At 37.1% G+C, this 15,912-nt stretch overlaps 1 protein-coding gene across 1 annotated transcript; it reads right to left on the bottom strand.

Moving 5' to 3' along the window:
• Nucleotides 1–2,640: 2,640 nt before the first annotated feature.
• On the bottom strand, nucleotides 2,641–4,238 carry LOC133674030 (uncharacterized). Its single transcript, XM_062094984.1, has 3 exons — nucleotides 3,739–4,238; nucleotides 3,213–3,436; nucleotides 2,641–2,741 (listed from the first exon to the last, which is right to left on the bottom strand). The coding sequence occupies exons 1-3, from the start codon at nucleotides 4,023–4,025 to the stop codon at nucleotides 2,641–2,643; spliced, it is 612 nt and encodes a 203-aa protein (XP_061950968.1). The 5' UTR covers nucleotides 4,026–4,238.
• Nucleotides 4,239–15,912: the final 11,674 nt, after the last annotated feature.

Genomic DNA, 15,912 nt, shown 5'->3' with positions numbered 1-15,912 from the left:
ATTTTATACAAATAAGCTTTATTTCATATAAAAAAATATTTTTAGCTAATATATAATAACAAAAATAAATAATTTTTTTAAAAAAATTAAAGGATATAATTAGAACAAAACAATTGAAGAACCAGAAAAATTAAAAAAATAAGTTAGGCATTTGGACTTGGTCCAGGTGGCCTGGTATGCCTAGGCCTTAAAAAAAAAACTTAAACCCTCATGCTTGTACTTTTTTTTTTTTTTGTAAAGAGTAGATGATTTATAACAAACAATATATCTACTTTTATCCAATTGGTAACCAGAAAATTTGTGGGATGAGTTTTTGGATAAAAAAAACTATCTGATCAATTTTTGCCTATAAACCCTTAACTAATACATTTATAACATCAAAAAACTAATTTATCAAGTTAAAAAACTTAAAAAAGGTCTAAGAACACAAAATCAAATCGAGTAATTTTTTTTCTCGGATATGTTTCTTCAGGTAATATTGAGATTCAAAATAACCACCATTAGACTCCTCTCATTAAATGAAAGTCATCGATACTAAAATTAAATTCTTAGAAAAATGTTAATGATGTCTTTCTCTCTTCTCACCAGAATTTAGTATCTTTCTATCTTCTCTTTCAAACCCATAGACTTAAGAAAAATGAACTTTTGGATCAATATTTAATTTTTGAAAATTAGAGGGACTATGAAAGTTGAAAAGATAAAATAAAAGGATAAAAATTAATTAATTTTTGAATCAAATTTTAGATTGGTAATAAAATTTCTTTGTGATTTACACTTTGTCCTTAATATTAGCCCCAAACTTAACAAAGTTTACCTCAACTTAATAAAGTTTGCTAATATGATGACAACTGGAGGCAGTGGCGGAGCTAGAGTTTCTTCAATGAGGGGGCAAATTATTAACAAATAATATATTATATAGATATGCATTATAAATCAATTCAAAACATATATACTAATTCATATCAAGTAAACTTAATTTAAAAATATTTTTAAACTAAAAAAAACTTACATTATAATTGTCGGGGTTGATTTCAATGACTTTTCTTTGAATTTGATGGAGTTACATGACTTGAAACTTTAATTGACTCTTCATCTTCAAAGAATTTATGCTTGAAATACTTGTCTAGTGACATGTTAATTTAATATGAACCTGTTGGATTTTTTTTTATCATCATTAGTGTCTATATAATAATTAACATAACTACACAATAATTCACTGTTAAATAAAAGTCAGTTGAGTTACACAATAATTCTAAATCTTTCATATGAAATTCATAGCAAAATACACATCAATTCATCAAAATTAAAACCTATTTCAATGCATATCTATATGCATATAATAAGTATGTTGATTAAATTATACTTAATCATTTCTAGATATTTAGTTGAGGAGCAATGCCAAGTGTATGTTTAAGAGGAACAATTCTTGAAAAACATGATTTCTACTTGATATTTTACTTACAAACAAATCATGTGAAAATATTAAATTTCAATAAACTACTCTGTCAATGCAAGAAATGTCTAGAATAGTGGTTTTGCATGAATATTAATTTATTCCTTTATAATAAGAAAAGAAATATTTAATTGATTAAATTAGCAGATTTAAATATTTATTTTCAATATATTTGAACATATTCATATCAAAACCCCTAAATTATCATAAACCCTAATATTTTTAATAACTAATTAAAAAAGAATAAAATAAAAATTAAATAATGAAATAAATAAAAAAAATTACTTAAAATATAAAGCAAAAAACAAAAATAGAGTAATTACTTAATTATACTTGATGAGAAATTTACGGGAAAGGCAGGAATAAAAACTCATAAAAATAACAAAGTGACACAGTATCTCATGAAAATAACAAAACAGCAAAGGCAGGAATGCAAAATACTCTTTGTTAGTCAGGGGACTCCATATTTTTATGCCGGTCCCATTGATTTGATATATAAACAAAAGGAAAATTGAGAAAAAATTAGGGAATGAGCTGTGTGTGTGTATTATATTATAATAACAACTTTTCTTCTTCCATCTTCCGTGCGTGCAGTAACAATTCACTATCCTCATATATTAATATTTTAATAAAACAAATTAAAAAAAAAAGTTAAGGGGGCAATTGCTTTTTTTTTTTTATCTTTTTGTGGCTTTGTTACTGACTAGAGGTTTATATAATCGTTAACTTTATAAGTTATGGAATTAGTTGAGGTACGTGTAAGCTGATCCGAACATCCATAATATTAAAAAAAAAACACAATCCCAAAAAAAGTAAAAAACTTGGATGATGAAAAGGAAAAGTGTTAAAGTAAATGTCCTAGGCTTTTTAGTATATTCTTAAATACGTGCCCGCGCTCCACAGCGGATTTTTTTTTCAATCATGGTGGCGAAGTTGGTTAAAACCTGTGCTAGATCATTGAGAAGAAGACAGACTTTAACGGCAAACAATCATAAGGGGAATTATTCTAATGCGTAAGTAGTGGCATAGATAGTAAGGCCTTAAAATGCAGAGGTGGTAACACACAATCATGAAATCGTATGTGAAATCCAAACAACAACCGAAGCTTGACCAAGGCAAGCGTTTTTTTTTTTTTTTTTGTCAACGACAAAAAAATTATAGAGAAAGCAGGATCTATCCAGGAAACATTAAAACATCTCCATGGAAAGGCAAAAGAGGTCAAAAAGCATCTTGTCAGGAAGCGCCAAAATCCTAGCAGCTCTTGGGACGAAGCATGTCAACAGGTGTCCTGCAGAGTTGTTTATTGTAATCAATATGGATGGTTTTAATTAAAATGTAGCTCATAGCAATAAGTAGCAGCAAGGTAAGGTAGAAAACTAAGCAGGAACCATGTTAAACAGCCATTAGAAAGCAAATCAGAACAGCCAGCAAATTAAAGCATACGAAAAACATAAGACTAATCAGGATATAATGAATGGAGGAAGGAGGGGGGGGGGGGGAAGCTAGATTGTGGATTATTTTTTGACAGTGCATTCTGCAGCCCAGATGGCTGAGGCGTGAGGTTGTCTCAAAAAACCCTGCAAGTTACGTGTGTCCTTTTCATTTTGACAGTGCATCTGTTCTCAAAAAAGAACAGCCAAACATTCAAATGTTGTGTTAAACATGACCAAAGAGAGAAAGCGGAGGAAGGTCAGGTGCATGGTAAGCAAAAGATGCCTAAAGATAATAACAAAGCATTTTAAAAACTTGAAGATCAGACCAGAACCACCCAAAACGACAGATAACAGCCTCCAATGTCCTGCAGATTTTTTTTTGTCATTAAAAAGATGTGAGTAGATGCAAAACAAATTAACCTTCAATTGGGATGGTGTCGTTGTGCGTCCCTTCTTGGCATGGGTTGGCGAATCACCGTGGTGCTGCATATGAGGCACATTGTTTGTTGCTGGTGCAGTTGTTGAGATTGCTTGTGCTTTCGAGCTCAACCTGTAACATTGGAAGCAAGAAAAGATGAGGAGGAAGACATACATGCACTTTTTTATTTTTTTCTTACCAGGTTAAGGGTCAAAACAGCCAAAAGCCAAGGAAAAAAAGACTTCGCAGGAGTGAAAAGCGCAAAATGGCTGTTAATGAAAAATGGTTTATTTATCTTGTTAACAAAAAATCTAGCGAGTGCATAGCAATTGGAACACAGCTTGGATTGTTAAGATAATTGAAAACAGATTAACGGAATGGCTGATAAACTGGAAAAGAATGCCAGCGGGAGCTATGCAAGGACTGTTGTGTACCTGGGCTGATCACTCTCATCATGGAAATCAAGTCTCCTTTTTGTCCCAGTTAGATTGGCTTTATCGAATTCCTGATGAGCATCTGAAGAAGTTACCTGGGATGAAACTGAAGAGGTCGCAGGGAGGGCTGGAATGGTAGTTGGAGTAGGCTGGGTGAAAGAGATGGATGCAGTAGCCTCCGAGAACGATGGAGTTATGTTTGAGGCAGGTTGTGACTGGACGCACATTGCAGGGGTGGCAGGAGGCTCAATTAATGTCATCAAAAACATTTGCGACCAATCTCGCATCGATTTAAAGCAGGTCTAAAAGCGCCAAAGTGAAGTTGGAAAATCCAGGACTTGTTGAGCTTAGCAATCATTGCAGGTGGCGCGGTTGACGGATCGCAAAACCCTTTGTCGTAGACATAGTGGTGTGCAGTAGAACAAAAGAAATTCTCTACGGTTTTTCCGACCATAATGAAGCTTGTTACATCATGTACATCTATGACGATGCATTCAACCCGAAACCTGTATTTAAGTGCCAAAAAAGATTTGAATAAGTAAAAATTGAGATGATGATTCTGTAATGGAAGATAGGAAACCAGTTTATTGTTTACAAATGAAGACATTATAATCTGTATCTAAGAGAATGGTACATGCCATGTGGAACAGGTGCAGAGGGCAAGGGATCGTGCTCAATACAGCGACGGTCACTCTTGTTGCCAGACAATCTTTTGTTGCATTGTGGGCAGCTATCGTACCCCCACCCATTGAACGGATCGTAGTCTGAGATCGATGCACGGCAAGTAAATCTCTCGTTCTATTGAAACAGATGAGGCTGTTCCACAAAGGTTCGGTTTTCCTGTAAGAAAAAAAATCCATGCTGTAACACGAAGTAATTTATTCAAATCAGATTTGAGTCTTTTCACAAAACATAAGGATCGAATGATTTAAAATTCTTGCTGGCAAGGATAACAATTATAACGTATGGAAGGAACAGATGAGAGAGTAGTGTTCAACAGGTTCTTCATACCAAGGTACTCAGACACATGGAAACCAGCAAACACCGCAATGACTGGTGCATCGACATTTTCTAGAACATTCTCATTAAAGCTTCTAGCAAAATCACCCCAAAGAGTCATCACCCCTTGTGTTTTCAAGCACGAACTCCTTATCCTCAAGGTTTTTTCCACGGACTAAAACGTGCTCTAGCCGCGGAATTCCTTTCAGCCTACCAATTAGTTGTTGGGAAATTCCAGAACTCAAACACACATCAATTTACGTGGTTCGGCAACCTGCCTACTCCACGGAGCTACTGGTTTGTATTAATCACTTCAAAGAAACAATACAAACAAAGGAGGAGGAGAAAAAACTCTTCTTAACTCAACTCTACTCACTCAAGCTCTCTCTGCTGCTCTCACTTTTCTTCTGTTCTCTCTGTGTTTTTCACACACACACGCAGCTCTTCACTGAGCTTATATATATACAAGATGGGAGTGAAGGGGCATAAATCATGCCTTGATTTATGCCCACCGTTTGTGTCCTCCACCATGTGTCAAGTGGGAGATTAGGTATTCCCACTTGCATATGGTGGGACATTGTTTGTCTTCCACTTGCTAACAATCTCCCACTTGGAGACAAACAATGAAATCATCTTTTATCCTTGAAGACCAACTGAAGTTTTGCACAACTTCAGTTTATCAAGTGTAACTCCTTTGGTTAACATGTCAGCTGGATTCTTGCTTCCGCAGACCTTTTCTAGCAGTAGTTGCTCCTCGTCTAGCAATTGTCGGATGAAGTGATATTTGATCTGAATATGCTTCGTCCTGGAGTGAAATGCTGGATTCTTGGCAAGGAAGATTGCACTCTGACTGTCGCTGTACAAAGTACCCTTTTCATTCATCTTGCCCAATTCTTTCAGGAAACTCTGTAGCCATACTATCTCTTTTGCAGATTCTGAAACTGCAACATATTCAGCTTCGGTTGTTGAAAGAGCGACGATCTTTTGCAAGGTAGAACTCCAGGAAACAGCAGTACCTCCTAGAGTATATACATATCCTGTAGTGCTCTTTCTGCTATCAACATCTCCTGCTAGATCAGCGTCTACAAAACCTTCAAGTTTCAAATCACCAGCTGTGAAGGTAAGACATGTCTCTGATGAACCTTTTAAGTATCTCATGATCCATTTCACCGCCTCCCAATGTTGCTTTCCAGGATTGCTCATATATCGGCTTACAACTCCCACTGCATGGGCAATGTCTGGTCTAGTACATACCATAGCATACATCAAAGAGCCGATAGCTGAGGCGTATGGAATCTTATCCATGTATCCACTTTCTAGCTCAGTTTTTGGTGACTGGTCTTTGCTGAGCTTGAAATGATTCCCCAGAGGTGTACTTACTGGTTTAGCATTATCCATACTAAACCTGCTGAGAACCTTCTTGACATACTCTGTTTGTGAAAGCTTTAGTATGCCTTTGTCTTGATCTCTGATGATTCTCATGCCAAGTATTTGTTTAGCAGCTCCCAGATCCTTCATTTCAAACTGTTTTGACAATTGTTGTTTCAGCTTGTCAATCTCTTCAATGTTGGATCCTGCAATCAACATATCATCCACATATAATAGTAGAATGATGTAGGAGTTGTCAAAATGTTTGACATAGCAACAGTGATCAGCCTGGCATCTTGTGTATCCCGAACTACACATGAAGTTGTCAAACTTCTTGTACCACTGTCTTGGAGCTTGCTTCAAACCGTATAGGCTTTTCTTTAGCTTGCAGACTTGGTTCTCCTTTCCTGGTATTTCAAACCCCTCTGGTTGTTGCATGTAAATGTCTTCCTCCAATTCTCCATGAAGAAAAGCTGTTTTTACATCTAATTGTTCAAGATGTAAATTCTCTGCTGCTACTATCCCCAGAACAACTCTGATTGTTGTAAGCTTCACAACTGGAGAAAATATCTCAGAGTAGTCAATCCCTTTCTTTTGTTGAAACCCTTTTACAACAAGTCTTGCCTTGAACCGTTTGCTTCCATCATGCTCAGTCTTTACTCTGTAGACCCACTTGTTTTGCAAAGCCTTCTTTCCTTCAGGTAGTGTGGTCAGCTCCCAGGTTTTGTTCTTCAGCAACGAACTCATCTCATCCTTCATGGCTAACTCCCACTTGCTTGAGTTTCCATCTTGTAAGGATTCTTCATAACTTAGCGGCTCACCACCATCTGTCAGCAAAATATAATTCAGTAGAAGTGTGAACCGTTGTGGGGGCTTTACAGTCCTTGAAGACCTGCGAACATAAACAATTGGTTCACTTGGCTCTGCATCATCTTGTGTAGTGGTGGGTACAGATGTGCTTGAATCTTCTTGTAAAGACTCTTGAGTTTTGTTTTGCTCGGTAACATCGGGAAGCCCTTCTAATCTGATGAATTCAGATTTTTGTGGACTTGTATCTGAATCAGTCATATCTGTTTCTGCACTTGATCTGTCTTTGTACAAAACTTTCTCATTGAAGATCACGTTCCTGCTTCTGATAATCTTTCTGTTCTGATCATCCCAGAACCGAAATCCAAATTCTTCATCTCCATAGCCAATGAAGAAACATTTCTTGGATTTGGCATCTAGCTTGTTGCGAGCATCAGAATCTATATGCACATAGGAAACACACCCAAAGACCTTTAAATGAGAAAGTTGTACCTCTTTTCCTCTCCATACTTCCTCGGGCAATCTGAACTCCAAAGGAACTGATGGTCCACGGTTGATCAAGTAAACTGCAGTATGAACTGCGTCAGCCCAGAATGTTTGAGGTAGCCCTGAATGCAGCCTCATGCTTCTAGCTCGTTCATTGATGGTCCGGTTCATTCTTTCAGCAATGCCATTCTGTTGTGGTGTGCCTGGAATGGTCTTTTCCATTCTGATACCATTAACAGCGCAATACTCCTTGAAACCTCCATCAATGTATTCTCCTCCATTATCAGATCTTAAGCATTTCAACTTTAAACCTGATTCATTTTCAACCATAGCCTTCCACTTCTTGAATGTTTCGAACACATCAGATTTATTTTTCAGAAAGTAGACCCATACCTTTCTGCTGAAATCATCAATGAAAGTTACGTAATACCGAGAACCTCCAAGAGATGCCACTGGAGACGGTCCCCATAAATCTGTGTGCACTAGTTCTAGCTTTCTTGGTCTTAAGGCCCTGCCAACCTTTAAGAAACTAAGCTTCTTCTGTTTTCCAAGAACACAGCTTTCACAAATGTCTAGATCAACATTTTTAAGCTCTGGCAGTTTTCCCTTCGACTGAAGTATCTTCATCCCTTTTTGACTCATATGGCCGAGTCTACAGTGCCATAGCTGTGCTTGATTTTCTGCTTCAGTAGAGGCAATAATGTCTGCAAATCTTGTGGTCATATACAGGGTGCCGGTTTTCTTTCCACGAGCCAAAACCATTGCTCCCTTTGATACCTTCCACATACCTCCAGAAAAAAGGATTGAATGACCACTCTCATCAAGTTGTCCGACTGAGATCAGCTTCTTCTTTAGTCCAGGAACATGCCTTACATTTTGCAAGTTCCATGTAGATCCATTCATTGTCTTGATCTGCACTTCTCCTATACCCACAATCTTCATTGGTTGTCCATCGGCCAGATAGACTACACCGTGATCTCCAGCAACATAGTTTTGCATCATCTCATGGTGTGGTGTACAATGGAATGAAGCACCAGAATCAAGAATCCAATCATCAATTGGACTTTGTACAGCAAGAATCAAAGCGTCTTGCACCTCATCTGTGGTAGCGTTTGCAGAGTCAGCTTCAGGTTTTTTCGGTTTTGTGCAATTCCTCATGAAATGACCAGGTTTGCCACAATTCCAACATTCAACCTGCTTTCTGGGTCCGAACTTGCTTTTACTTCTGTATCTTGATTTGGATCTGCCTCTGGATAAACCTCTATCCTGTCTCCTCCCTCGAGTGTTAATGTTGAGAGCTGATCCTGAACTTGAACTTTCACCTGAGTCTTTCCTTCGCACTTCTTCAGCTAAAATCAAGTCTCGGATATCATCATATTTCAGTTTGGATTTTCCAGCTGAGTTGCTCACGGCTGTCCTCATACCTTCCCAACTGCTTGGAAGTGAAGCTAGTAAAATGAGTGCACGGATCTCATCATCAAACTCAATCTCTACAGATGACAATTGATTTGTGATAGTATTGAAGTTGTTGAGATGTTGCGTGACGGAGGTGCCTTCTGTCATTTTCAGGTTGAACAACTTCTTCATCAAGTGCACTTTATTGTTTGCCGAGGGCTTCTCATACATCCCAGACAAAGCTTCCATTAGTCTTGCAGTGGATCTTTCTTTTGTAACATTGTGCGCAACTCTTCTTGATAAGGATAGCCGGATAATACCCAAAACTTGTCTATCAAGAAGCAACCAATCTTCTTCTGGCATATTTTCTGGTTTGCTCCCCAACAGAGGAAGATGAAGTTTCTTCCCATATAAATAGTCTTCAATTTGCATTTTCCAATATCCAAAATCTGATCCATCAAATTTTTCAATTCCCGCAGCCTTTATTTCATCTGCCATTTTTACTGTATCTCCGATTTGAATTTGTCAAATCTGACCTTACAGATGTGTCCGGAACGGCCAAAAATATTGGAAACGACACTGAGATCACCCCAATCGGACTTCGGATGGCTCAGATCTTAACAGTCAAAGTTTTGGATCAACGGACGGTGCAGATGAAGCCGCGTGTCAGTCCAGAATAGTGTCTGCGAAGCACTGGATCAAAACTCACTTTTGCTGACGTGTCAAGATGACGTGGCATCCACGTAGGCAACTGGGACCCACGTTTGCTGACGTGGCAAAAGCACGCGTAATTTTGGCTGACGTGGCAGTTGATGACGTGTCTGCTGACTGGACGGATGACGTGGCGGATGACTGTGCAGGGTTGCTGGCGTGGCTGCTGACTGGCTGCTTGCGTGGCGGGTCAACCCGGTTCAGTTGCAGACAATCGGGTGAAGACGACGCGTGGAGAGCGTGGCGCGAGTGGTCGCGCGTGGGCAGTGCTGTCGTCGGCGCGTGTTGGCGCGTGCGGGCATGCAGGACGTCGGTTCTTCGCCGGGTTTTCACCAGTGAATTCGTCTCTTCTTCCTCTACGCTATGGTAATGTCAAAAACACGTTTTGAGAACTTTGATTTTTGAGTTTGGATCAAACACCCTCTTTTTCAAGAACAAGCTCTGATACCAGTTGTTGGGAAATTCCAGAACTCAAACACACATCAATTTACGTGGTTCGGCAACCTGCCTACTCCACGGAGCTACTGGTTTGTATTAATCACTTCAAAGAAACAATACAAACAAAGGAGGAGGAGAAAAAACTCTTCTTAACTCAACTCTACTCACTCAAGCTCTCTCTGCTGCTCTCACTTTTCTTCTGTTCTCTCTGTGTTTTTCACACACACACGCAGCTCTTCACTGAGCTTATATATATACAAGATGGGAGTGAAGGGGCATAAATCATGCCTTGATTTATGCCCACCGTTTGTGTCCTCCACCATGTGTCAAGTGGGAGATTAGGTATTCCCACTTGCATATGGTGGGACATTGTTTGTCTTCCACTTGCTAACATTAATGACATCTTTTTTTTCTAAAATGAAAAACGAAGTTAGTGCATGGATAAAAAGAAATTAAACTAGAATAACCAAAGAAAAAGACCTTTAAGAAATTAGTTTGGCAAATGAGATTGTTAATTGCGCGCATACCTGCCAATAGTCGCAAACCCTTTGCCTTTGTGAGAACGTACGCAAAGTCGGTGAGCTTAAAATAGCATCGAGGAATAACGGGGACGAAGGTCTCAAGCCTGGCAATTTTAAGATCTGGTTTGAGATCGATAACTGATTCATGATCAACAACGGTGTTGGTATACCTCTTCTCAAAGTCTCGTTCCATTATTGGTGTGCCAATTTTAAGTGAAAGAAAATAGAAAGGTACACCTTGAGTTCTGATTGCTATATATAATAGAAAGGTACACCAGTGAGTGTCAATGGAATTTTAAATCTCGAATGGGCTGTGCGGCCCTCGGGTAATACAAGTGAAGCAATCCCAAATGAGGCAACGGCCAAGCCAATCAACCCTTCAGATCTTAATCGATTTATAATCGTGTGCCACAAAAAAGTCTTTCCAGTACCCCTGTGGCCGTGAACAAATACCAGAACATGTTGCTTGGAAACAACAGAACTGATGATACAACCATAAACGTCTCTTTGACATTGGTTGAGATTTGGTAAGGAGATTGATTGTTTCTCTCTTATATCACTGATATCATAATTAATCTCTTCCCTTAACTGCTTGTTTCTTATTTCATCTAACAAGTGACCATTTGGCATGGGCAAACTATGATCTTTAAGAGTTGATCCTTGGATCTTTCTGGTTTGCCCTTATATAATCAAGCTGATCCTCTTCAACACTAACGAACGCATCGACCGAAAATTGCTGGTAGAGTCGCCTACCCTTAGTAATTGTGTTCTCGACACCATCCCTAATGAGGTATGCATAATAAGCTCTCATGGAAACCCTGTCTTTTTCCTGTCTGACGACGATCTTTACTTGAAAGTGGAATGTTGCAATGAAAATCGTTTTCACCAAACGAGAACAATAGTGGGTACTGCAAAACCATAAATTTGGGATATAACTTAGAGATCCTTTTAAGTGTTCCAGAGAAGGTTTCATTGATAATGTCACGCTCTCAGAAGCGAACTCCCTAGTGTCTCCAACAACCAAACCGCCAATGTCACTTGATGCAGGATCATCGTATTACTGAGAATCATCAACCAAAGCCTGTAATAGAAGGCAGGGCCAGAACCAAGTCGGTCTCCGGCAGAATGAAAGAGCCTAGTAAGTTCATTTGTTATATCAAGCATATCCATGAGCCCATTGACAAATTTATCTGCGTTTTTATGATCACACAAATTAATTATTCTAATTTAAATAAATAAAATAATATAAATCAAGTAAATCGTTGATTTCACGGGAAAAATCTAATTCAAGTTTTTATATTAGATAATTCAAAGTTGAGAAATTTAAAAGTTATTTAGGTTATACTAGCTATAGTAAACAGAATAAAATAATAAAATTAAATTAAATAAATTCAAAACTTATCAAGAAACAAATCTTGGTTTCAAGTAAACATTCACCTAGAAAAATCAAAATTGATAATTGAAACGATACGTTAATTTTTATTCTGCATATCTATCTATTTTTAATATCAATCAATTAACCGATCTACAGTGTAACTAATCATAATCATTAAACAACCATAGTGTTCACATTAGTAATTTAATTCAATAACAACCTTAAGAACTAGATATGTTAATAAATTTAGATAACATAACTGTTTGTAGTTTATGTTTGATTTAATTGAATATTTTTTCTAAGATTAACAACATAGATTCTCTATAATTATTTAATCTAGTTACTTCATAAGTTTAAATATCAACTCCGGTTGTGATAGCAAATTTAGCGGTAGATTGGTTTAGACTAATAATTTAGAGTTTGTTCTAATAATCAAACTAAACAATTATAGAAAATAAACATAGAAAAACATTCATATTCATCATATAAACTGAAAAGAACATATAAAATAAATCTCACAGTTTTTGATATCTAAAAGTTTCTATATCCTTTCAACAAAAAAAAAAAAAAAAACTTAGTATTACATGCTTATAAAAAAACTAATAAATAGAATAGATGAAAACATAATTCTAGGTATAGAAGAAAATAGTGAAGTTTTCTTCTTCGTTCTGATCGTCTTTTCTCTTTCTTTTTATTTGATAGGAAAACCATAATTTTTACATCCCTCCAATTCGTTTGTTTTCTTCAAAAAAAAATTAATTCTTTATAAAATAAATAATTTATATTTAAAGAAATTAAACTTATTTCTTCATAAAACTTGTATGTTAGACAGAATTTATAGGTTATCTTAGAAAAATTATATATTTCTGATATGACTTTTTTTTTTTGCTGAACTTTGGTAAATTAATAGGTATTTAAGTCAGGAATCTAATAAAATTAAATTTGAATTAAATAAAATTCTCTAAATCAAGATTAAAATGAACGAAGAACAAAACTAGCAAAATTAGTAGTTGGGTTCTCATAGCTTCAGTTCTTGGTGCAGTCTCCTAGGCCTCTTGGGACTCTCCTTTGGCAACCCGTCACGCCCTTGTCGTGGTGTTAGCAGCCATTGACGATGAAGACTAAGCGAGCCTGCCGGAGCATATGCTACTTCAGCAGGTTAGAAGTCTTGTCCTTATCAGGTAAAGACAAGAGTACTTGTCTACTTGGTCTGATTTTCCCTTACCTTAATACTTGAATAAGGCAATCAGGGTTCTTTCACTGGTGATACGTACCATGGCTGGGTTAGATGCTTGGCTCCAGTCTTTAGAGATTTTTGAATAAGATGGTTTTTGATTAGCAGCCTCCGAGAGTGTGCTCCAGCCTTCAAAACATAAAATAAAAATTATTAAGGTATTTTATATATAAAACATGAAAAAAATATTAGATAAATATGACTAAAATGAATGTAGAGCCATTGGAAAACGGCGCAAGTTCTTCACCTCGTTTTCTGTGTCGTAAACATCAAGTTGACCAAATTTTTGTGCTTCCCCACCAGTGAGAAAAAGATTACCCATAAGATGATGGCAATGGCCATTTACTTTGAAGGCATGATCCTGGGCGTTCATTAACCGAATGATCTACCTCGACACCCATTGAAGTGAAGGCGAACATTGAGTTATATGTGCGGATGCTTTCACGAAACCTTTTGGCAATGCGTCTATGGTTTGGATCAAGAATAAAATCAAGAAGTTCCGGAGTTGGGCGTGGAGCAGGCAACTTGATTTTCCCATTCAAGCAGCAAAGGGAAAAAAGTGGCCTTGTCTGTGATGAACCCATAAGCTTCTCTTGACACCAGAATAGAGCATTGCAATATTGGCACTTGTAAAGTCTTATCACCAAAATCGACATATTAGTAAGACAATCCTAAAACAAATTTGGAGAAAAGATGAGGCCAACAGAAGTGAAAAGAAACAGAAATCGAAATCTTGGTATGCGAACTAAATTCAAACATTGTAAGTGAAAAGAAACCATAGGCATAGTGGCATCTGCATACGTTTTCTTCTCTTTTGACATGAAGATATATAGGTCAGGCACACTGTGGTTGGCGAGATTTGAAAGAGCTAAATTATCACTCAATGAATTATTGTTATCAGATGCAGTGGCAATGTCCTTTTTTGTGCTTATATTAGAAGGCGGTATAGATGGGCTAGACGAATCAGAACGCAAACCAGGATGATGCTCTGAGTACTCCTGAGCAGGGGGCGGTGAACAATCCCAAGTATCATGCATGGGCATTCGTGATTTATTATTATGATCAGAGAACAAAGGCATAACATGGTATGCATTTGCGTCAGATGAAATTGAGCCATTCTGGTTATCTTCATCGCCAAGAAAGTTGACAGCCGAGTCAACATGAGTCTCTATTAAGTGGTGAGGTTGCAGTCTTGGAGTCGGCCAGTCATAAGTTAAGGTCTATGCGGGAACTCGAGTTGCAAGAAAAAGGAAAGAGATCCTAAGAGTTTGAGGAAACATCATGGAAACACCTTTAACATCTAGCGACGCAAGGGTATTCATTAGAAATTATTTTTTTTCTTTCTTTGATTAGCAATTGCAATCGACCAAAGTAAAATGCTTAACGCAAACGGTCGCATATGATAAAAGGACAATAAAAACTCAATCAAGATGGCATGAATAATTTAAGATATATAGTTCAAAAAAGGCAAATTGATATAGAAGCAACTAATAAAAATGATCTTGCAAGAAGTGATTAAAAAATTGCAGTTAGTCCTAGAAATGAAAGGTAAACACACGAAGGAAGGCTAGATTTAAAGGTGTATGCTAAAATCAGAAAACTCATCGTAGCAAAACCTAAAGTATGGAACCAATCAAAGGATCATACATGCTCGAAATAATCAGCAGACTAAACCGTATAGCAATAGGATGTTCATTATGAAAAAAAAAAAAAAAACCCCTCAGAGAAGCAGAAAAGCCAAAAAGACTTGAAATACGACAACACTTGAAAAAATCGCAGTACGAAAAACAGAACAGTCATGAAAAACAAGAAGAATCGAAAGCATAGTAAAGATAATTAGCCAGCGAAGATCTCCATAAAACATCATAGCACTAAGCACGCGTATAAAGGCTTTTGATGTGGCAGTAAGGAACTTCAATCATGATATACAAAGCATGTTCTGCAACCGAGAAAAAGCCATGAAAATTCTAGAGGTTTGGGGATGAAAACCTGAGGAGACGTTCTGATACAGTGTGAAGCCCGGGAACGCAGATGCAAATCTGGGTAAAAAAGCATGGTCCGCAATTGAAGACAAAAAACATTCTTTGGATGGAAAAAAACTGGATGAGACCAAAATGCAAAAATACAGAGCAGGTAAAAAGAAATAAAATAAGCAGAACAAATGATGCATCGCTCAGAACATGCAGTCAAATCGAATTTCAAAATTCAGATATGAAAACACAAGCTGAATTACCGAATCTAATTTAACTCATAGCTGCATGTTCTTGTTGCAAAGAAGCATGACAAACTTGAAAAGCAGAAAACCAATAACTACTAAGATTATAAAAAAAAAAACCCATAAAGCTGAACCATGATGGTAGGATTGGAATCGATGGGATAAAATCCAAAGTCAATTGTAATCCTATATTTATGAAGCAAGAAAAAGAATGCTGGCAAGGCAGTCTCTAACAACACAATGCTGCCGTAAACTAACATTGTCTTGATAGCATTTTGTTTTTGTACCGAAGAGAAATAATGAAAATATTTGCGTACACTATAATAACATGCCAAGTCTAATGGACTGTAGTTAAAATCACCAAAAAAAAAAAACCGAATTAAGCAAAGATAGGCAGTCTAACAATTTCTGAAAAAGCACTCGCAGCCAAAGGTGAATTATAAGAAGCAAAAGATGCATACATGGAACATGCAAGAAAGAAGCAGAGTTTTGAACAAACCAGAAAGTGTTGTTTTTTTTACAGAAAAAGAAATGAACGCAGGCCAAAGGGCAAGCTGTAGCTGTAACATCGAATGGATAGTCAGCGCTAGAGAAGCTTGCAGAACCAGCTGTGAAAGCAAAGCTA

This window comes from Populus nigra, chromosome 15, assembly GCF_951802175.1.
Source record: "Populus nigra chromosome 15, ddPopNigr1.1, whole genome shotgun sequence".
Lineage (NCBI taxonomy): Eukaryota > Viridiplantae > Streptophyta > Magnoliopsida > Malpighiales > Salicaceae > Populus > Populus nigra.
Note: the sequence above shows the minus strand (reverse complement) of the source record. Positions and strands in the feature narration are given on the sequence as shown.

Bases quoted from the DNA above. Each gene is read 5' to 3' on its own strand.
- LOC133674030 (XM_062094984.1), bottom strand. From the start codon at position 4,025: ATGCGAGATTGGTCGCAAATGTTTTTGATGACATTAATTGAGCCTCCT. The intron at 3,437-3,738 runs GTACACAACAGT...CCAATGTTACAG, and splicing joins GATGAGAGTGATCAGCCCAG to GTTGAGCTCGAAAGCACAAG. The intron at 2,742-3,212 runs GTCTGATCTTCA...ACAACTCTGCAG, and splicing joins TGTCGTTTTGGGTGGTTCTG to GACACCTGTTGACATGCTTC.